Raw genomic sequence first — 23,793 nt, forward strand, 5'->3', positions numbered from 1 at the left:
AAGTAATTCTCGGTTTATCTGTAAAGCATTGTACAAGAGGCACATATGTACCACTGGAAAAAAACAAGCATAAGGTCGCAATGAATCATCTGCCAACTAGTGAATACGTTTGTACACTGCCACGTTACACTTTGGACACATCTCCTGTTTCCTTAAGTAAAAAAAAAAAAGCACTCTGAATGACGAAAAGCATTTACACATGTAACCCCGAGCAAACGCTTTACCAGTTCGCCCTCTAGCAGCCCTCGTCATCTTCCTCGGCCGCTTTTTATACAGAAGCGGCCAAGGAAGTTTGGCCGTAAAGTTTGGCCCGTAACTTGGGCCAAACTTTACAATATGCATATGCCACGTAGCTGGGCAGAACCAAGGTAATGTTTGTCGTCGCTTGGAGATACTCAGAATATTTTTAGCATTCCGCCTAATTAGATAATGAGTCTTCAATAATTATTCAACTTCTCCATGATTTCAACTTCTCAATTTTATTTATTTAACTTTTCGTTTAATGTACATTTGCTGCTGCTGCTGCTGCTGCTGTTAACCTGTCCTGCGTGCCGCATCTGCGGCGTTGGCGGCTGCCCTGCGTGCTGTTTCTGCGGCGTTGGCGGCTGCCCTGCGTGCTTCTTCTGAGGCGTTGGCGGCTGCCCTGCGTGCTTCTTCTGCGGCGCTGGCGGCTGCCCTGCGTGCTTCTTCTGCTGCGGTGGCGGCTGTCCTGGCGGCGGTGGCGGCGGGGGTTTCTCTCTTACCTATAAACCGGTTACAGGTCACATGGCGTAGAACGTGCATCTCTTTGCATACGCCTCTCCTCGCCACACGTCTCCACAAACGCCAATTGAACATCGACCTCGTCCATGTGACATTACTGCGTCAACGTCTCAGAGTGTGCAGTTTCATGAAAATCAGTCAGCATTCCGGCATTGCGTGTGAGAGGTGTAGCATGACTAAGATAACCCGCCGTGGTGGTTATGCGGCTAGGGCGCCGCGCTGCTAAGCACCAGCTAGTAGCGAGGTGACTTCGTGTAGCCCCATGAACAATACAAATAAGCAAATTGCCTTCAAGGGGCAGCAGTGGCTAAGCCCATGCGCCCCGCACTAAAACGCTTAATGTTACTGAATGTACGACGGGAAAGCTACTTGTTACATATTAACATATGTCGCGTTCTAATCCACTGATAACGATTATTCGTTGCCTCCAAACAAATTCACTGTTCGCTCTCATATCGATTATATAATGTACATACTAATGCGAATGTGGTAAAATGTCACATCCCGTAATTGGTATTTCGAATAAGGCAATGGACCTTCGTAAAGCGGGAGGTTGTCGTAGCAGGCGGCGAAGGGCTTTCTCGCCAATGGTTTCTGACGATTAGATGTAAGCTTCTTGGGACACAAATGCTATCAATGATGACTTTAACATCAGCTAAATGTTGCAGATGAAAATATTGGCGGGCCTCTAAAGGCTTTCTCTTAGGTAACATTGTTGATGATGTATGCCTACAAGCAGTGTGGCATTATTGTCATCATGAGCGTGTTCCTATGTCCAGTGCACGACGAAGACCTCTGCCAGCGCTTTCCAATTACCCCTCCGTTGGGTCGGCTAAATAAATCCTCTGCCTGCAAATTTTCTAATTTCATCGCGTCACCTAATTCTCTGTAGCATTCTACTGCGTTTTCCTTCTCTTGGCGCCCACTTTGCAACTATTAATAAGCCAGCGGTTATTGGCTCTCCACATTGCATGGCCAGGCCATTTGCATTTCTTCCTTATAATGCCAACTAGAGCATCGACTACACCCGTTTGCTCTCTAATCATTACCGCTGTCTTCCTGCCTCTTAAAATTACGCCCATAGTTTTTCGTTCCATCGTTTCTTGCGCGGTCCTTAAGTTCGTCTTCAATTCTTTTCACTAACCTTCAAGTCTTTGAATCATGAGTTAATGCCAGGAGTGTGCAACGACAGCGCAGTTTCCTGTTCAAGGGAACAGTGCGTGTTGAGAACAGCGAATACAGATCTGCTAAAGCTTTTGCCTGCACTTATGCTTACGTCAAAGAGTGCAGTGACGAGAACGTGATTCTGAAGTATGCTGTACGCCCCCGTCAGAGCAGAACAGCAGAGCTAAGCCCCCACCTTTTACCTGTGTCAGCGACGCAGAACGCTACAGTTACCGCCAGCAGGAAGGACTACGAGGCACTTCATTGCCGATGTTCGTCTTGGCCTTCCTTCCAACAATTGGTGCGAGTACACAGTTGCTCGCGCTTTTTCTTCGGTCGCCAAGGCCCAGCAGATGTAGCAGAATGGCCACGCAGTTATTGAAAAAAAAATGGCAATCTTTTTCGCGGACACACTGCTGCAAGGGTTGCGAACGGAAGTCACTCATATCTCCCTAAGGGCCCGCTTATGCGGCTCCAAAATGTTGCTCTCTGTGCTGCCCTATCAATCGTTATCCTACGAAACTTTTTATTGTGCAGTAATGAGTTACGCTGGCAATGAACTGCTGAGATACGACAGTCTCGAGTATTCCGCTGCCCTCTTCTAGAACGAGGCGATGTTGCTCCAGCACTCGGCACCAGGCGAGTAGCAGTTTGGCCGCGTTCCGATGCCTCCGAAGGCAGCCACTAATTGAAACACGGGAAGTTGCGAGATTGCTGCAGATGCAAATAAAATCAAATAGGTCATACGCGAAACACTGCTACTCTTTCTTCCTTTGTATCGTTTCTTTTTCCTTATTCATCTATGTATACCACCGGATATGCTAATGCCTCCAAATTGACTGCTTACAAATAATTTGCTCAAGGCTATTATGGCATTCTGTTGAGCGGAAACCAGTCTGGTGTGGAAGGAACATATTTGAACTAAAACATACACACGCAAAAATATATATCCAATAGATCTTGCTCCTTTCATCTGGATGTCCCATCCAACATGTCAAAAAGATTGCACAATCACTTCAGTTTTACACGGATCTATGGTGACACTTCAGTTTTTAATTCATGAGCACTTCGACGAGCCATCAGATTATGGAATAACCTACCAGAAAGCATCGCACCTCTGTCTAATCCTGATACATTCCATCACCAACTTATTACATATTTCGCTGAAGCCATCGTTTAGCGTGTCTCAGTTCATAATAACGCGATAGCGTTTAGGGCCCCGTGTCGCAGAAAGTCCGGCGTCGGCAACCGGCGTGTGATCGCGGGTGGCGGAGAAAATCATCCTACCACATCGACCGTGCAGGCCCTCCACGTGGTGCAAGGTTCTGCTGAACAAAAAGTGAATTTCTCACAGTGAAATCCGCCAGAAAGTGGTAAAGTACGACTTTACCATTCGGCGTCGGATTCGCCGTTGGATTGTTTACCAATGGGCGTCGGATTGTAACTTGAATGTACGAGAAAATCCAATTCTGCTACGAGGAAACTCAAACATTTCTACAGACCTGCGCGTGTCAGGGCAATAGCAAACAATTAATAAGAGAAAACAAAAAGGCTAGTGCCTTCACATTTTAATATAGGACCACTTATATTGCCCCTGGAAAAACGTCTTTGCAGCAATGCGTTCCAGTTTAAAATTGAAGGCGACTTTAAGGGGATCGGTGTAAGCTTGGTCTTTGTAAGCTGGCTTTCCCACGTTCAATGTTGCAGTGAATGAAGTCTACTTGCCGTATGCGAACGAAGCGATGCGAATGGGTCCCGATAACGCTATCGCTGTTATACTCTTAAAGGCGAAGCTTAATAGTCCTCCAAGTTTTGTTTTTATCTGGTTGTGTATGCAATGGTGGGATTTTTACGCCCCCCTTACACAATGCCCTACGGGCCTGTAAAGTACTTCAAATAAATAAATATATATATAATCTCAATTGCGCCATTGTTCACAACGTAAAACGTCTCATTGTGAACAAAGGGCCCGTATGGGCCCCAGAACGTCGAATCCAAATTATATCTTATATTTACTTGTTATGGTATTCATCTCTACACCAATGCCGACAAAAACAACAGCGCCGTTGAATTTCAATTACTCGCTGGCAATCAATAATTTATTCTCTCTAATCAACACCGGGTTTTTCGACATACTAATAAGAAGTGAAACTACGTAGAGCTTCAAATAACTTTATGGCAACGCAAGAAATGGTTCATATTGACACGTATACATGTTTATCTTTCACCGGTGGCCGCTTTCCACCGGCTAACAAATGTTAAACGTTATCGCTCGGCGCAGGACGCGCCTGTATCGGAAGTTTCTAGAACGTTATCGATGCTTTTTTCGTTGCCTGTTTTCACCGACGCTTATGTTATCTGATTGTGTGACCGACGCGAATTGTCTAGAACTTTCTGGAAGACACGCGGGCATCAGGGATTAATCTGGAACCTTCGATGACTCAGGTATAAAAGCCGACGCGTCTCGCCGCTGATCAGATTTTCGACGACCGTCGACTGTGTTCGCCGCTTTCGTTGTGCTTTGAGTGTAGCTTGCTTTTGTGGGCACAGGTTCGCCCAATAAACAACCAGTTTCGTCATACACAGTTTTGCGACTGTTTTCTTACCGTCACTACTACGTGACATCTGGTGGAGGTGCTTTTCTGTCCATGCAGCGGACGCCCCCGAAAAGCCGTGATCCAAGCCCGAACCCCGAAGAGAGTACCAACGTTGTCCCGGAGCACCGAGCTAGCCTCAGGCTACAAAAGCATTCTCCTAAAGAAGAACTTCTCGCCCCTCCGAGCCAACTACCTCCTCGTGGTACCCTCAGCATTGCGTCCAGAGGTTCTGCAAGCTCTCCATGACGACCCAACGGCTGGACACCTCGGGTTTTCCCGCACGCTCGCGAGAATACAAGAGAAATACTACTGGCCTCGCCTCTCTGTCGACGTCGCCCATTACGTAAGGACATGCCGAGACTGTCAGCGACGCAAAACACCGCCGACAAGGCCAGCCGGACTTCTACAGCCGATCGAGCTACCTCGCCGACCGTTCCAGCAGATCGGGATGGACTTACTGGGACCTTTTCCGACGTCGACGTCCGAGAATAAATGGATCGTCGTAGCTACGGACTACCTCACCCGTTACGCCGAAACAAAAGCCTTGCCCAAAGGCAGTGCCGCCGAGGTAGCCCGATTCTTCGTTGAGAACATCCTCCTGCGCCACGGTGCCCCAGAAGTCCTCATCACCGACAGAGGTACGGCCTTCACGGCTGAACTAACTCAAGCCATCCTGCGCTACAGCCAGACAAGCCATCGCCGGACCACCGCCTACCACCCGCAGACGAATGGTCTCACCGAGCGCCTAAATAAGACCATCGCCGACATGCTGGCAATGTACGTCGACATCGAACACAAGACGTGGGATGCCATCCTTCCGTACGTGACCTTCGCATACAACGCGGCCATGCAAGAAACGACGCACATGGCGCCGTTCAACCTGGTCTACGGAAGGAAATCCGGCAACGACGCTTGACGCCATGCTACCGGATGTCTCCGACGAAGAAAATCTCGACGTTGCCACCTATTTGCAGCGTGCCGAAGAAGGTCGACAGCTCGCCCGCCTGCGCATCAAGAACCAGCAGAGAACCGACAGCCGACACTACAATCTTCGACGACGCTACGTCGAGTACCAGCCCGGAGACCGTGTTTGGGTCTGGACTCCGATACGACGACGAGGACTTAGCGAGAAACTCTTACGTCGCTATTTCGGACCATATAAGATCATCCGACGTATTGGCGCACTGGATTATGAGGTCGTGCCGGACGGTATTTCGCAGTCACAGCGGCGCCGCGCACGACCTGAAGTCATCCACGTGGTGCGTCTTAAGCCTTTCTACGCCCGCTGACGAACTTAGGTCATTTGTTGCTTTGTTATTTTTGTCCCTTTCTGTACGCGTGGTTTTTGTTTTCGCTTTCATGTTTGTAGCATCGGGACGATGCTTTTTAAGGGGAGGGTATTGACACGTATACATGTTTATCTTTCACCGGTGGCCGCTTTCCACCGGCTAACAAATGTTAAACGTTATCGCTCGGCGCAGGACGCGCCTGTATCGGAAGTTTCTAGAACGTTATCGATGCTTCTTTTCGTTGCCTGATTTCACCGACGCTTATGTTATCTGATTGTGTGACCGACGCGAATTGTCTAGAACTTTCTGGAAGACACGCGGGCATCAGGGATTAATCTGGAACCTTCGATGACTCAGGTATAAAAGCCGACGCGTCTCGCCGCTGTTCAGATTTTCGACGATCGCCGACTGTGTTCGCCGCTATCGTTGTGCTTTGAGTGTAGCTTGCTTTTGTGGGCACAGGTTCGCCCAATAAACAACCAGTTTCGTCATACACAGTTTTGCGACTGTTTTCTTACCATCACTACTACGTGACAATATAAACACAACATTCATTTCTGTATGAGACGAGAGTGTCATAAATGCACGGATGTCTAAATCTAAGTGTTCGATTGGTTTCTTTTTTACAGCGTAAGCTATTATGGGCTCATTCCAATAGCCGTTTCGGTTCGCGATGATGCCGCCGCCGGCGTTTCGCCGTCACTGCTATCGCCGGAAATGCGAAAAAAAAAAGCACCCGCTCTCCGCCGGGATCGAACACAGGCCCGCTGCGTGGCAGTCGAATACTTTACCACTGAGCCACGCAAGCGCTTGCTAACACGCAGCAGAAATATTGCCTGCAAACGCGCGGCGCGCAGGCGCAGACGACCCGAGCCTCCGCCAATATGATGGCGCCATCAAGTTAAAGTACCTGCAACCGCCGCCCGCGCTGGCGCAGACGACGAGATTCGATTCAGCGGAGGCGCGAAATCAACACTATCCCGATATTAGATGTGCGCCACGTATTCTGGGTACCTCTTCGGTACACGTTATGACGGCTCCTAGCAAGGTACGAACCGCTGCGGAAGAAGCGAATCGTAGAGCTACGTGCGCGGCTGCAACCAGGCATCATCGGGCTCAACAGACTGTTGTGCAGAGAGAATTACAAGCCGCAGCTCGCCGTCGACGCCAGGCGGACAGTTCAGATCCTTATCGTGAAAATCGAGGCGAAGACACTTTGCCGCGAAGGCCCTGTTGTGCGTGGTGCCGAAATTGGAGCTACTCTTGCGCCGATCACAGCACAGTCACAGCTTACGCTGTGACTGTGCTGCGTACGCCGTGCAGGCCTGTGACTTCTTTTAGGGGCGAAACTCCTTAGGGTGTAGGTCTGTCCCTCCTCTGTAGTATGTAGTAGTAGTAGTAGTAGTCGTCGTCGTAGTCGTCGTCGTAGTAGTAGGTAGCCACGTCTACTTTTATGAAAAAAAAAATCCGAAAGCTGTGTCCGTAGCGCGGAATCGAACCAGGGACCCCTTCTTCCGAACGCGTGGCGCTAACCACTACGCCACGAAGCGCACATGGACACACGCACCACGATGACAATAAATACCCAACATTAATGAAAGACTGCGCGTTTCTAACGCGTTTGTGCTAGCGCGTTACGGCCCGTGTAAGAAGCTGGTGTAAGACGCTGTGGCCTCTCCGCCTTACCCCCGTATTCATAAACGCTGATGGCGTCGGCAAACGCGGTGCACGTTCCGGCATGTGTAAACGGCTGTGTAAGACGCTGTGGCTTCTCCCCCTTACAAGAGAGTACTGCACGTTTCTAACGCGTTTGTGCTAGCGTCCCCTTAAGCGGGAGATGGTGCAATTATAATGAAGGGCGCTGTTATAAAATAGGAATGACGTCACATATGGCGCGTGTCATTGGTGGAAGTCAATCGTTCGATTTAGTGCGGCGAGACTGGGCGAATTACACGGAAGATTCACGGTTTACCGATGATTCCATCCGGAGCTTCGCCCACTCATCATCATTCACCCCATGGATATGCGGTGTTTTTTTTTTTTTTTTTTGTTGTCACCGCCCCATCGAAACCGCGGCCTGGTCGGAAGTCGCGACCTTGAGATCGGCAGCGCAACGCCATATATAGCCATTGGGCTACCACGGCGGGTTCTTCCTACCGTCTAGAGAGAGCAAACAAAAGCCGTGACGTCGTCCTTACCACGGGTTCCTTCCGTCTCATTCACCGCCGAAGCACGGCACTGTTCGTGTGGGACACAGGTGCCGTTCGGATGCCGGTAGTGCTCCCCAGCGCAGAAGCAGGCGTTCTGGCAGTCGGCCGTGCAGGGCCTCAGGCTGCCGCGCACTTCCCCGCAGCGCCATTCGGCGCAGCTGCTGCTCTGGCACTCCTTGAACTCCTCGTTGACTCCGCACGGCTGCCGATGCCGGTGGGCACCACCTAGTGTTCAAGTTAGAAGGCTTTGAAAGCGAAGCTCTCTTTTTTATTAAATGTATTTAAGGAGAGGTTGGTGTCTATATGGGGCGCCGGATACTCCTCTTCTCTTGCATGATAGTTGTCCTCGGAATGTTGTCAAAAATCACAAAACTGGACTAATAACCACATGTACGAACATTCACGTACTAAGTCTTATCGGCAATATAAATAAATGTTCGCGCAATAGAAGAGTTCACATAACGTAAATACTCACAAAACTGAAGTGTTCACACACAACACATAAGTTCACAAAGCGTAAATGTTCACAGAAGAGTCATTCCACGCGAAACGCCCCAGCCCAAAAACCGACCATCGTTGATTTCCTTGAAAAAAAAATGGCTGGATGGCTATTGTGTAATAAGGTTTCACCATAGCATTTTGATCGAAAAAAGAATTTTGATCGCGTGAGCGCTCTTTGAAGTTTCCGCAAAGAAGCAATACTTGGTTGGAGGTAAATTTTTTTTATTCAAGTCTGAAACTAGGTGTAATAACAAAGTTTATTTTGGAGCATTATAGGGGCATTCTTCTTTCATATAATGTGATAACTGAATGCATTTTAGAGTTTATCGCGTTTATTTGGCTCAGAAAAAAAGCAAGAAATGTGGCGTTTCCAGATTTTTTTTGCATAAACTGCGCAAATTTTTAACTGCTATATTTTTTCTTCCTTTTCGCATGTTGGTATAGTGTATGCTAAAAATAATTTGAAATTCTTAAGGCATATATTTTTTTAGAAAAACACCACCAATGTTGGCAAAAAGTGGATTTTTTTGTGAGATTCATGCCACATCTAAGCCTTAAGGGCCTCTAGATAAGAATATGTCAGAATGCTCAATATGAGCACCGGCCTCTTAGCTTGTGATTTAGAAATTTTATTCGAGTAAATTTTGTTTGAAGCGAGAAAAAAATTTTGAAGTCAACAACCAATATCACCAGTAGGCATTGCGTACGTGCCACTGATCCCCTTGGCGTCTGCTCATTGTCCGCTGCGCGTCGCCGTCTGCCACCCAGCAGACGGCGGCTAGTATATGGGCTGGTCATTTTTAAGATTTACGGAATTTTTTAAAATCGCCTATAGCAGATGTAATTCTAGTTCTTGAGCGGGATTGTTCAGAGGCGGCACGAGAAATCGAAACACATATTGAACTAATTAACAAAAAACTGCTAATTAACTTCCTACTTAATTACTTTAATACGGCGCATATTGCAATTTACAAATTGTAGCCGCCGAGTTTGAAAGACGCATCCACTTGAAATTATTTTGTACGATGACACCAATGTTGAGGTATTATTTCCTAAAGTGTGGGACAAAATGGGTGGGCGGTAATTTTTGTGCTTCAATGCATAGATGAGCATTTTGTTAAATAAATCGCAGTTTCACCCGAAAATCGAACCATCGATGGCCATAGCAAATTAGAGGACAGCTATAGGAAGTTAGGAAAATTGCAGGCGCAAGTTGAAATCAGCTAGCGCAAGACAGGGGTAATTGGAGATCGCAGGGAGACTCATCGTGCTGCAGTGGACATAAATATAGGATGATGACGACGATGATGATAGGACGTAAAGATAGTAGTTTTATCGGCCGTATAAACTTGTAAACATAAGCATACTAAGTAAATTAACAAGCATGGTGTCACACGTGCACAAGCAAACATGAACACATCTTACTGTATGACCCCGGAAGCTCGCTGTCAAAACGTTGGGGTGAGGCAGCGCGGCTGCAGCAGCGAGCGAATTGACCTTCGTGCCACCCGGAGTAGGAGGCTCCTGCCCTCCCTACTCAGCGAGTAGGAAGGGGGGGGGGGGGACGTGGGGGGTAGGAAGGGGGGGGGGGCGTTCTACTCCAGGCGGCTTGTATCTTGAAAGCGATCTGCGTCGGGGACAGAGTCCGCCCTGCACTGTGCTTTCGCAGCATAGTTCGTGTTGATGGGAGTGCCAGCACGAAGGTCAATTCGCTCGCTGCTGCTGCCGCGCTTCCATACCCCGGTGTTTTGACAGCGAGTTTTTAGCGGTCATCGAGTGAGATGTGTTCATGTTTGCTTGTGCATGCGTGACACCATGCTTGTAAATTTACTTGGTATGCCTATGTTAACAAGTTTATACGACCGATAAAACTACTATCCTTACGTCCTATAGCTGTCCACTAATTTGCTATCGCAAACGGGGCTTCGACTTTCGGGCGTACTGTGATTTACTTAACAAAATGCTCATCTAGGCATTGAAGCAGAAAAGTAACCGCCCACCTATTTCGTCCCACTCTTTAGGAAACAATATCTCAAAATTAATTGGTATCATCCTGGAAATTAATTTCAAGTGGATGCGTCTTTCAAACTCGGCGGCTACAATTCGTAAATTGCAATATGCGCCATGAAGAAGTTAATTAGTTAATGAATAGTTGTTTTGTTAATTAGTTCAATAGGCATTTGGATTTCTCGTGCAAGTATTGTCCGTCTCTGAACAATCCAGCTGAAGGACTAGAATTATATCTGCTACAGGCGATTTTTCAAAATTCCATAAATCTTAAAAATGAACACCCCATATACTAGCCACCATCGGCTGGGCGGCAGACGGCGACGCGCAGCGGACAACAAACAGACGACGAGGGGAGCGGCGGTACACACGCAAAGCCTACTGGTGATATTGGTTGTTGACTATAAATTTTTTTCTCGCTTCAAACAAAATTTACTGGAGTGAAAATTTCGAAATCACAAGCTAAGAGGCCGGTGCGCACATTGAGCCATCTGACATATTTTATCTGGAGGGCCTTAAAAATGTGGCATGAATCTCGCAAAAAATCCACTTTTTGCCAACTTTGGAGGTGTTTTTCTAAAAAAAATATGTGCCTTAAGAATTTTAAATTATTTTTAGCATACACTATAGCAACATGCGAAAAGGAAGAAAAAATATAGTAGCTAAAAATTTGCGCAGTTTATGCAAAAAAAAAAATCTGAGAGCGCCACATTTCTTGCTTTCTTTCTGAGCCAAATAAACGCGATAAACTCTAAAATGCATTCAGTTATCACATTATGTGAAAGAAGAATGCCCCTATAATGCTCTTAAATAAACTTTGTTATTACACCTAGTTTCAGACTTGAATAAAAAAAAATTACCTCCAACCAACTATTGCTTCTTTGCGGAAACTTGAAATAGCACTCGCGTGATCAAAACATTTTTGTCGATAAAGATACTTTGCTGAAACCTTATTCACCCAATAGCCATCTAGCCCATTTTTTTTTCAAAAAAAATAAACGATGGTAGGTTTTTGGGCTGGGACGTTTCGCGTGGAATGACCCAAAACCAAGCTAGTTCACAAAGATGATGTAGGGTACTTGCGAATTACGTCACTCGTGAATGCCGCGCTCTAAATACAACATTCCTGTGCGCCACAAATGCTACATGAACACGAAGACACAATAAACATGTAATCATGAGTGCCTGTTAATAATAACAATGCGAGCAGTAACTAATATCTGACTTAGTATTCTGGTGATATTTTTGATTTCTAAAAAAATTGTACTAAGGCGCGCACAGCGATGTTCTGTAGCTCTTCTGTCGGCCATGGACCCAAAATTTTTCCTATGGATAGTGATCGTCTATCCAAGCCATGTAGTTTTTCTCAAAGCTTCTTACTCTGGGGAGCATCATGTTTTTGAAAGTGTAGAAGAAGGTGTTCTATGGCTTCTTCAGCCTCTTCACATGAGCATGTAGCACTATTAGTTTTTCTTATCCTATACAGGAAGCTTTTAGTATAGGCAGTGCCTAGCCGAGGCCTATGTACTGTTGTTTCAACCGATCAGTTAATTTTAAACGGAATATTGAATTCTATTCCAGGATCAATAACATATAATTGAGAGTTCTGCGCATCATTTATGAACCAAGTTTCCTTGCACAATTTACCGCATAGTTTGTTCAATAAACAACGCGCGTCACTCGTTGCTAGAGGAACAAGTGATAATTCATTATTTTCATTAGCTGCACGTGCCATGTGATCAGCCGTTACATTTCCTATGATTTCACAGTGACCAGGAATACACTGGAAAGTTATGTCGTGTTGTAGATCTTTCGCTATGGCGTGTGTCTTCTGTATTTCGCATGACAACGTGCTGTTTGTTTTTCTTAAGCTGATTTCATTTAAGCTCATCAATGAGGCTTGCGAATCACTCAGAACTACCCAGCGAAGAGGTCCTGAACGCTGACATATGTAAGATAAAGTAGAAAGTATTGCGTAAAGTTCTGCTGTTGTGGACGCTGTAAGTTGGGAAACCTAATAAGCTCTTTTCTCTCGGTATGCAGGTATATAAAACGCTGATGTAGAGCTTTGTTTCCAGCATGATCTATCGGTGAATGCGATCTACGTAGTTAGTGTAAAGATGTGATAAATTTAATTGCTTTATCGCAACTACGGGCATATCGCATTTACGACCTACTCCAGGAACTGAAGTGACTATTTCTGCAATTGCAAGTCGCCATGGGCGATGAGTTGCGCATGCAGACCAGTATTCGTAAGCAGGTAGTAGGTTTTTGCACCGCCGTATTTCATCATGTATGCGTGCACCGGTTCTACCTTGAAGGTCTCGGCATAGTGGATGATTAGCGTGTTGTCTTGCCAAACGATAAAAGTGACAATTTTCCGTAAATCTTAGTGCATGAAAGTTGGTTGGCTGGACTCAGCAATTACTAATGCACTGGCAGATGCACGGGGAACGCCAAAACATATGCGAAGGCCAATAATCTTTTAATTGTTTCCTCTAGATTACGGGATATTCCATGTAGTACAGGGGCAGAGAATGCTATTCTTTGTCTAATAATCGCCGAGTGAAGGCGTAATAAAGAAGAGGTTGTACTATCCCATCTCACTCCAACAAATCGACCAAGAATGTTGATTAGGGAGTTGACATTCTCCTCTAATGCTTTTATTTGGGGAGCCCAGGATAGCTGTCTGTTTATAATAATACCCAAGAACTTGTGTTGTCGCGCAAGTTGCAAACGCGAAGCTCTCTTTGTTCGACTTTTGCGCTGCCGCTGCGTTCACTAAAAGCAGTGTATGGGGAGTGCGTCGGAGCGTGTATATACATGACAGGAGCGTGGCAGAGAGGAAGGTCGAGGCGACCGAGGAACTCGTTTGGACCTTTCCATCGCGTCGTATGTGGACCATGCCCTCTGGAGCAGCCTGGGTGCTGCCACATACGCCTCTCTACAGCGGTAACCCCCCTCAGAATGATTGCAGAAACTGCCACGCTTACCTTCCTACGCACGTGCAACTCGAGAAGGCGTGGATAGAGGGGAGGGGGTAGAGGAGGCAGAGAACCGACGCAGTCGCGAAACGCGTAGTTAACAGCCTTCCCGCAGTTCCCATACAGGGGGAGAGGGCGAAAAGCTCGGGAAAAGATGTCCGTTTCAATGCGCGCCGCCGACAGCGGGCTGCCCAGGTGGCGCGGACGCTAAACAGAGCCCCTACTGAGCGTCCCTCGGTTTCGAGTAGTACAAAAGGTGGACGCTGCTGCCAAAAACACAGGTCTACATTGGAGCCACTGGTTTCGCTTCTGCTGCGTTAGGAATTCCGGCAAATGCCGCACACGGAAAACATCTTCAGACCGAGCACTCTTGAGAGAGGCAAGAAGCTCTGCGAGGCCAAGTACGTTTACGACGTGCAAGAGATCTAAGGGATTGTTTCGGCACGCTGCAACTCGTAAATACAGCGAATTTAATAGGACGCTGACATCCAGGTAACTTCTATAAGGCATGTGCGTGGGATTATCAATAATTAATGGAGGCTTTTAAGAAGGCGAGAATGATCGAGTCGACTGCAATAACTGACTTCAGGCATTAAAGGTCTATCGATGACGGCTGGCCGGATTCGTGCAGGCTTAAGTGGGTCGCCCACGGTGTCTTGGCCGCTGCAACACAATCAATAAGTCGCATCAATTTTTTAACGCATGTACGTAATATTTGGCATGTGTATTTTGTAAACAAATCATGTCACTGCGCGGCGGCAGTTCGCAATTTCACGTGCAGATGACATGGCTTCGAAATGGCACGCAATTACCTTTATCTTTTGTTGGGCTGCCCTGTATTAGCTGCGCTGTGAAACTGCGTGGCCAAACTGTTCTCGTTGGTCAAAGTGCCCAAGATCGTGTGCACCTTACAAGTACTTTCCGAGTCCGAAAGGCTACGCAGAAAACTCGAAACAACGCGCAACTCTGGGCCATCGTCGAATTTATACTACTCAGCCAACTTCTTTTTTTCGCCACCAGGTTGCGCCACAGGGCGTTCCAAACTTACCACTCAGCATATCCTAATGGAATGCGACGGGATCTACCCGTGTCAAGTAATGACATTTAGAACGTGTCGCATACATCTTGGAACACTTCTGATTGGGAATGAGTGGGAAGGTTGACGGCTTGGCATTCTTGATGATTGCGATATATTGAGTTAATTGGCGCAAGTGCCAGGGATGGCCAGATAGCGCCAAGAAGGCTTGGTATTTCTGCTCGATGTGCGTATGTCATTGGATGTAGCGGGTACACTTCATTCATTGCTTTTCACGAGGTGCTGCACCAGGCATGATGTTCAAGTGGCTGCATAGGTTCATTTCAAGCCCGCTAGACATGAAAAAGTTCACAATCTCATATCTGGTGTTCCTGCAGCGAGGTTTCGAATGGAGCGGACATCGGTAAACTTGAATAACTCTCTAAAAGTTTCAAATTATTATTCTACTCTGCAGCTCTACACTCTTTTCTCAAGATTCTAGAAATGGGTTGAAAGTAAGATTTTAATCAACAGAAATAATTGGCGCCTGAAATGGTTAAATGTGCTGCCAGATACATTGGAATTCCAGTTTACCATTTCTCAGAAGCCACCCTCTACCAGTTTGAGGGGATATTAATTGCAATGGCGATGTACCTTTTATCAGATTTTGAGGACGGATATTTGAAGAGTGGTACAAGTCTTACATACGGGGCAGAAACTTGGAGGTTAACAAAGAAGCTCGAGAACAAGTTAAGGACCGCACAAAGAGCAATGGAGCGAAAAATCTTAGGAGTAACGTTAAGAGACAGGAAGAGAGCGGTGTGGATCAGAGAACAAACGGGGGTAGACGATATTCTAGTTGACATTAAGCGGAAGAAATGGAGCTGGGCAGGCCATGTAATGCGTAGGATGGATAACCGGTGGACCATTAGGGTTACAGAATGGATACCAAGAGAAGGGAAGCGCAGTCGAGGACGGCAGAAAGTCAGGTGGGATGATTAGGTTAGGAAATTTGCAGGTGCAAGTTGGAATACGCTAGCGCAAGACAGGGGTAATTGGAGATCGCAGGGAGAGGCCTTCGTCCTGCAGTGGACATAAATATAGGCTGATGATGATGATGATGATGACAAGTCTTAGGACTTTTCCTATACGCAGTTTCGCAATTTTTATAAGCGTGCTAAGCCAATCATTACAACTCAATACCTAGACATCACGATTTCTTATGCACGTATAATTCGAGCTTCTTCCAAGATCCACCTAAACCGTCGGAACACCACTTTCTCCCATAGGCGATTAAAAAATCGCATTTGAACAATAGAATGGGTGGTAGCACCAATTTTGTGATTCTACGAAGCCCTCTTAAACTAAGAAAGGGTCTTTTGGGCCCAACATTCAGTCAGAAAAAATGTAGAAAATTAGTGATGAGGTGAAGTGAAATGAACGCTGAATTATTTTAACGCTCCTGAAGCAGTAGTTAAGTTGCAGCAGTGAAGTTGCAGAAAAATTATAGAGGCGAAGCTACATCACAAAGACTATTATACTGCCATGCTCATCAAAAGCTATAGAAGAAAAATGAACAAAGTCCCAAGTGCCGTAATGAGTAATTTAGTGGAGTCTTGGAACGACGGAAAACTGAGTGCGTTAGCAAATGTCTATCTGCGGGCGAGCGAATGATCGGGCATCAAGAGGCCCCTATACATTTATACCTACGGCCTTTTTATAAGATTATAATGGCTTCTTCAGTAAACCGCTTACAGAGTGCAGCGAAGTCAGCACGTCTTTCGCTCATAGATGGCTTTCACCTTTGCGTTCATTCCTCTCTCCCAATCGTATTTCTCGCTTATGCTTCGCTTAAGCTTCACCTGGGCATGATGTTCAACACTTGAAGACCCAATTGCCTGTCAAAGTGTGCTGCTCCTACTTCTACTGTAAGCATTCATCATCTATTGATGCTTTGCCCAGGAACAATAGATACTCGGGAGAAACATTCTTAGAGCTGTCAAGCTACGAACAAATCAAACAGTCAGATAAGTGCACGGAAGACATGTTCGCTAAGTCATTATTGCAATTCAGCATGAGGAGGGCATCCATGGTTTTTTTGAAACAAACATCTATGCTGTAGGGTTAAGCTTCACGAAAAAAAAAAGAGAAGTCTGAGACTACCTAACAAAACGAAGAAAGAGTGTCAACGCAAGGATCAACAGAACCAGAAAACTTACCTGCCCCTTCGGCATCCCTGGTGACCGCCAGGCAAATAAAGCCGAAGACGGCGACCAACTCCAAGAACGTCATGGCTGGACTTGGAGCCGCTCTCTTGTCTATCCTTGTATATACGAAGGGAACTGGTTAGACTATCGTCCGATGAATGCGACCCTGCCTCAGCGAACTCAACACCAACTCTGTGGTGTCCCTGCACGCACTCGCTTGGCTATTGGTGTACCCGTCCCCTTTTACGGGACGGGTACACCGCGGGCACGATGAATGGTGCCAACAAGGCCGTCGTACGTTTATGTAATCTTTGACTATGAGAAAGGCTCAATACGGAAGGCGCGTGCTCAATGCGTCCTTTAGGTTTTATCAAAGCCATCTTTATTTTGCTCTGCGCCGCTGCTTAATCCGTCTGGCACGAGCCAATTTTGCAAAACCGGTGAGATTACGTGGCGCCAGTACCTATAGAAAGCTTTGGGCGGGGCTAGACTTGTTGTAGCCGTCGGCGTTCAGATAATTCTCGCACATGGCACCGAGTGGAACTGTTTTATTGCGATAGCAATTATATGGACACTTGAACCGGATTTCTGCCGTCGGCGTCGTCGTCGTCGTCGCCGTCGCCGTGACGTTCCCTATAGATAAAATCTTCGCCGCGCGCCGTATGCCCGAGAGGAAGCGTGCGGAGACGCGCGCTATCACGGAGAGCGAACGCACTCAATCTCCCACGCGCAAGCAAGGAAGCAGGAAGCCAGCGCCGGAGGGAGCAAGGGGGGGGGGGGGGGGGGGGGGGCGCACTTCTCTGCCAGCAACCGCGCTCGTCGCTCGCTCGCACCGTCTCTTATCTCCACACGGCTCTGACCTTTAAGTGCATTCGCCGCTCAGTTTCCGTTGAAGCGATAGACCGCACGTACCTTCGCCCGTTGCGGCGTATGCTTGCTGCCAGCGTTTTGACAGTCGTTGTCTGCTGTCATTCAGTGTGATCTCTTCGTGTTTGTGCGCGCTCACACCACGCTTGTTCATTCAGTTCGTAATAGTCGGGCCACATTTTCCAACGCACGCTACACACGCAATGCTGCCCGGATCGGCAGTGCAGCGCTACAGGTGTGTCCCTTCGCACGCGCTGCCCACGGGAAGCGCTTCTCATCAACACCACCGTTTCACATGCGCCTTCTCGTGGTCATCGAGTCTCTCTTCATGTCGGTCTACTTACGCCGCAGCACACCTGCTTACTTAATCAGCTCATGTTTACTACAATTCATATTGCTACCAAAGCCGCTCACCTTACTTCGTATGACATTGCTGTGTTGCTATCGCATTCATTGCTTCGCCCTTAGGGCGAAACTGTGACATTTTTTTTATGACGCTCGACGAAGCGTTCGCATGCGTGTTATACAGATGGCTTGTTTCTGCATAGCGTGTACATGCGTACGCTCTTGATGTTTTTTAAATGTGAAGAATTTCTTGGTGAACATTTCCTACTTTGACAGCATCCATCCATCCATCCGTCTATCTATCTATCTATCTATCTATCTATCTATCTATCTATCTATCTATCTATCTATCTATCTATCTATCTAGCCGCCTACGTTTTGGAGCTCTCATGATCCTTTTGTTAACTTGGTATTTACCAAAATTGGCATAGTATGACAACAGTGTATGACGAACATAGATGATAGGTCACGTCATGAATGTCATGACATGCGTGCCATGTAGGTTATTAAACAGCCGCCTAAAGCTACAGTGAGCCAGCGAAAACACATTAACACTCAAAAACTACTGAAATTAGTTCCGACGTGGTTGCGAAGTGAACGGAACACTAAAGGACGATGGTCATAGTCGATTATGAGCATCACTCAGCAAAAGTGACAATGACTCAGCAAAAAAATGAACACTCAAAAACCCCTGAAATGGTTTTGGACGTGGGTACGAAGTAAAGGAAACACTAAAAGGATAATGGTAGAAGTCAGTCATGAGTATCACGAAGGTTTTCGCCATAAGGACTCTTAGGCGTAGCTAAAGGGACTCCTGAGGACTCATAACATGAATGTCATGACATACGTGTTATGTAGGTCATGAAACAGCCGCCTACGTCTTGGTGCTGTCATGGTCGTTTCGTAAACTTGGTAGGCTCCCCGCACACTGCTTCACATAACATCGATTCCCACAGGGCGTGGGATCTGCCGGCTTTTTTTTATAAGTAACATCAAGTGCACGACGTGTCATTGGCCTTGTGCAGCGGCGAAGGGCGTCGCTGTCGGGGACAGTATGTGCAGATGTGCAGGGTGTAGGAATGGTCGAATAACTTTTTTTATTCGATTAACGAATAATCATTCATCTTTTTATCCTTTAATATAATAATTGATTTAGATGCAAGATTTCTCATGGAAGAATTGATTAAACGAAATTTTTGCGGGGGATTTTTAAAAGGGTTAAAACAGCGTGTCTACATTTGTAGGACCCTATATTAATGTTTGAGAGGTGATACCAAGTTTAAACTTTGGTTTAAACAAGAGTATAAACTTTTGATGATTATTGTTGTTTATTGGCGCAAGGGCCAGGTGTGGCCAAAGAGCGCCAGGACGATGGTAATGGCTTGTTAATGGTATATGAATAGTCAATTATATGAAGGTTAGATGTGGCATGGCTGTAAAGGGGCCTAAAAGCAGTCGCTGTAAAGTGCGTAAAATCTATACGTAATAAGATTATGGCAATGACTAATGATGTGTACTATAGACATGAACAATACATTGCGAAAGAATGATATGACTTCCAAAATAGTGCAGATGCAAGAATTAGCCAGAAGCACTAGTGCCTAAACAGAGCCCTTGAGACACAAGGGCCTGGAGGCATGTGCTATGAAAAACAATCACAGCAACATCCTCTGGAGAGAGGATGCGCTACGAACTTGTTGGGCTAATAACATGTAGCACATCATTCAGGAATGCGAGGACTGCTTTGGTGTTAAAGAGCGGTTCTTTAGCGAGAAACATAGCGGGATGTAGAGGGACATAATAGCGATATGCTAGAGGAAAGTGTTTCTTTCTTTCTCTTTCGGCTTCCCGACACTCCAGGAGGACGTGGAGGACGGTGAGCCTCTCGCCACATCTACCACAGGTTGGAGGGTCATTACCACTCAATAGAAAATTGTGCGTGCCGTACGTGTGTCTTATTCTTAGACGACAGAATAGGATATCAGTTCGCCGGGTTTTTGTTACGGAAGGCCAGTAACCTAATTGCGGCTTAATCAAATGAAGCTTATTACTTGTTTCTGCATCCCACAAGCGTTGCCAGTGAGTATAAACTTTTGGTAAAGTGTAATCTTTAACTTGTGTAAGACTAAATATAGATGGCACTAATGGCTTTTGAAAAGATAAAACAATATATGTCATAAGATGGTACTTAGGGCACAATTAAGTTACATGACACTATAATGAATCCCTGTACAGTAATGTTAAACAAGAAATATGAAAAATGTCAGAAGTTTAAGGTGAAGTCCTATAAAATGTATTCTTAATTATTCTTAAGTCCTATAAAATGCAGGTAAAACAAAACAATATGTTGCTTAGAGACATTGCAAACTTACATGTAAATCCCGCAAATTACCCAACACGATGTCAAGAACACTGGCACGTTCCACACCCGCGCACAAATTATGGATTTCAAACACTTAGTTATGCAATACAATATATTTTAAATAAGTTTAAAATGACGCAGGAAAAATAAGCACCTCTTCTTATTCTTTTAAAAGCATACGAGAACTTTTTTCTGATGTAATATAAGATTGTTTGAGAAATTGCACTAATAACAAATGTCTCGTATGGTTGTATTTCTACTTTTGTTGCTGCACTGCACTGCTTTATTCAGTTTTTTCTTCTTTTTTGACGACATTGTAATTATCTGCTGTGTAACCAATGTACTCTGTGTTTTCTGCCCTGCACAGCCAACCACAATAGGGATATGGGAGCTTTGTCAAGCTGCTTTTTAGCGGCTTTTACTCCCATACACCTCAAACATGTTGTATGTAAACTTGTTGGAAATACATTCAATTCAATTCAAGTCCAGTGAAATCAGCACGAAATTGCAATATGCACTGGGGAAAAGAAAATTACTGGCTTAGGATTTTAAACCACATGTTCTTTGGTATAAAGCGAATGAATGTCAATTGGCTGGGATGTTTAGGTGAAACCGACAGCTTCTTTGAATGGCCACACAACCAGCATACGAGAATAGATGCTCGAACGCTACAGATTTGTTGCAATGGACATGAACTCCATCGCTATGTCAAGTAGAGCACTGCACGGGCCAATTTTTGAAGCCCGGGCCCGGCCCGGGCCCGTTTTTACATTGGGCGGCCCGCCCGAGCCCGATCAAAACTTTTATGGCGAGACCCGGGCCCGGCCCGGGCCCGGAAATAGCCTACGTTACCCGCCCGATCCGGCCCGCCGCCCCTTTACCTTAGGCCCGAGCCCGGCCCGAGCCCGGCCCGAGCCCGGCCCGAGCCCGGCTCGAAACCAGCCCGAATCCGGCGCAAGACTGAAAAATACATGTTTTTCAGAGTTGAGAGGCCCGAGAATAACTCGCTGCACGTTACATGCGCACCACCAGAAAGCCCGAGCCCGGCCCGGGCCGCGTATTTACAAATGCTAGTAGGCACAGCGGGGGCGTGGCACTGCGGGTCATGTGACTTCCGCTTAACACGGGTTGTCATGGCAATCGTGAAGCTCCTAGGTGCCTAGGGACGTAATCGCTTAGGGACTTTTGAGGCACTGGTCTGGCCCACGCCGACCGCAATTCCTTGGTAGTGACGATCGAAATATTCATGTGGCATAGCGCTTCGTTTAGCGAACCAGAGCTGCGGCGTCGCCGTGTCCGCCCGTGGACGTAACCATGTGCACTTGCTTGACGGAGTTCGAGGGATGTACTGCATCCTACAAGTCACATATCGGCGATTGCGTCGACGGCGCGCTTCACAACGCGAAATGTGTGGTTTGTGTACTGTGCTTCTTGAAACGAGTGGTGCAGCCGTGCAGCTCATTGCGTCGACCTCGTGCTGTACAACGCGAAACGTGTGGTTTGTGTACTGTGCTTCTTGAAACGAGTGGTGCAGCCGTGCAGCGGGGGTGGTGGAGAAGCTTCGGGTCTCCATTTGCGCCTTCACAGACATATGGTCCCGTTTAGGTCTGATTGGCGGCCGGTTGTCGCGAGATTGTGCTGTGTACCTGGCGTAGTATGAAGTTTACGATACTAACACAGCTCGTTCACGTTCCTCCGTTTTAGATGTCATTTGCATGACGATTGAGCTGAAAACGAGACCTATATCTTAAATTACTTTGCATTATACAAGTTATGGCGATATTATTACAAAAGGAGTACGGGCGTAAATATATGAACATATTTGTGCATGTCTCAAATTTTGAATTATGTTTCTCTGTATGTCGCATGTTTTGAATTCTCCAAAAGTGGGAGGAGGCTGCCATCAACTGTGTCATGCTACGAAGGGTGCAAATAGGCAAGAATTCCCCGCAATTACATAGTTATTCTTTCAGGATAATAGAGTACTTACTCGAGAAATGTAATTTCCAAATCTTTTATTACACAGTTATTGAAATAGACCTCCGAAGTCCATGTGCATTCTTAAGCAGAATCTGCAAGGAGTGCAGAATTTGTGCAGATCAAGACCATGGAAAACAAGGCACTTGTGTAATAGAACATTTGCCATAATTAGCAAAGTGGAACAGAGGCAAATAAGCTTCACCACTGATTAGTTAATTCTAATCAAAATAGAATGGAAATGTAAGCTTCACCACTGATTAGTTAATTCTAATCAAAATAGAATGGGAATGTAAACAGCCTATATCCTCCTAGGACCTGAAGACAGCTTAGGGCCTTCAAGTCGGTTATTACTACTGCCCGATAGGCTTTGCATTGGAGACTCAAGATAACGAACCCACTTGCACTGAGTGAAGCTCCATTGTTGTAGGGCGCTCTATTTTCTTCTATGTCACTAAATAATGCAGTCAGGCATTGTTGGTCTTCCTGACCTTCAAATTCTTCACTAATTCAGCATCAAGCAGCAGAAAAGTGCTACACTTTGTGGCACGTCTCTCTTTACATATATAGTTTTTAACAAATTCCAGAAAGTGTCAGTTATGCAGGTTCATTACACAGGACTGACCAACACCGTTTGCATGATACTGCTAAACGAGCAGACAGTATTTTCTGCGAAATTGCTGAAGTTGCAAATGGTGCATATTGTCAAACAGTTACAAGAACATGAATATTTGAGGTAATGTTGCGGCTTTCGAAACATGATGAGTGAACTTAAGTTTGAAACAAATTTGCTGGTGGTATGTATGCACTGTGTTTCCCAATCCATTTCATTACTAGGTTTGAACATGTCGAATATTCAAATGATATTAGAAATGTCTGTAAGGAAGAAATATAATGCCTTGTGGGTGATCATAGAAATATTTGCCTGAATTAATAAAATGTGCCTTATGGCAGCTTTGAAAGAAAATGTGTACAGCAATAGTTACGTTGCTTCGTGCAATGATGCAACTCACGTGGTCATGAATGGAACAAAGGGGAATTATTTCTGGCGCTAGCCCAGGGGTGAGTCAAATGTAAGATGCACTGTTTTGGGGCCTCTTTGGGCCACAGAAGCAGCCAGCAAATATTATCTTACTCTGTTGATCACCACAAGCTCCTTTCCACCAGCTTCTGCAGAAGCCTCCCCTATGGCCTTTTTCCCTTCAGATTGCAGGCAGGTAGCTGTCCAATGTGAGAAACACACCAAACTTCGCGGGAAGTGCGAACATTCCCACGCTCAGGAGGAGTTGTGTGTAGCATTGGACAGCCAGGCACAGGGGTCACGTTGCCAACATACGTGCCGAGACAGCGCAACCATAATTCCAAATTTTACTTATATTTGGCCCTGGGTAGTCCGACACATGGTAAGGTGGCCAACGGGTGTGAGTGGCTGTTCAGCTGTTTGGTTGGTTTGCACGAGTGCCGCCATTTTCACTTGGCAAGGTCGCAGCCACCGCAGTGTCTCCA

The 23,793-nt window shown here is 46.2% G+C and overlaps 1 protein-coding gene across 1 annotated transcript; it reads right to left on the minus strand.

The window, feature by feature from the left end:
- Positions 1 to 534: 534 nt before the first annotated feature.
- On the minus strand, positions 535 to 16,955 carry LOC119452682 (uncharacterized). Its single transcript, XM_037714656.2, has 3 exons — positions 16,749 to 16,955; positions 8,011 to 8,247; positions 535 to 743 (listed from the first exon to the last, which is right to left on the minus strand). Exons 1-3 carry the CDS (start codon positions 16,819 to 16,821, stop codon positions 535 to 537), a joined length of 519 nt encoding a protein of 172 aa, XP_037570584.2. The 5' UTR covers positions 16,822 to 16,955.
- Between the last annotated feature and the right edge of the window lie 6,838 nt (positions 16,956 to 23,793).

The sequence above is a fragment of the Dermacentor silvarum genome, chromosome 5 (assembly GCF_013339745.2).
Source record: "Dermacentor silvarum isolate Dsil-2018 chromosome 5, BIME_Dsil_1.4, whole genome shotgun sequence".
NCBI lineage: Eukaryota > Metazoa > Arthropoda > Arachnida > Ixodida > Ixodidae > Dermacentor > Dermacentor silvarum.

Excerpts from the sequence above, each read along its gene's own strand:
- LOC119452682 (XM_037714656.2), bottom strand. The coding sequence starts at position 16,821 with ATGACGTTCTTGGAGTTGGTCGCCGTCTTCGGCTTTATTTGCCTGGCG. Across the intron at positions 8,248-16,748 it reads CAGGGATGCCGAAGGGGCAG|GTGGTGCCCACCGGCATCGG; the intron begins GTAAGTTTTCTG and ends CTTGAACACTAG. Across the intron at positions 744-8,010 it reads TGAGACGGAAGGAACCCGTG|GTAAGAGAGAAACCCCCGCC; the intron begins GTAAGGACGACG and ends ACCGGTTTATAG.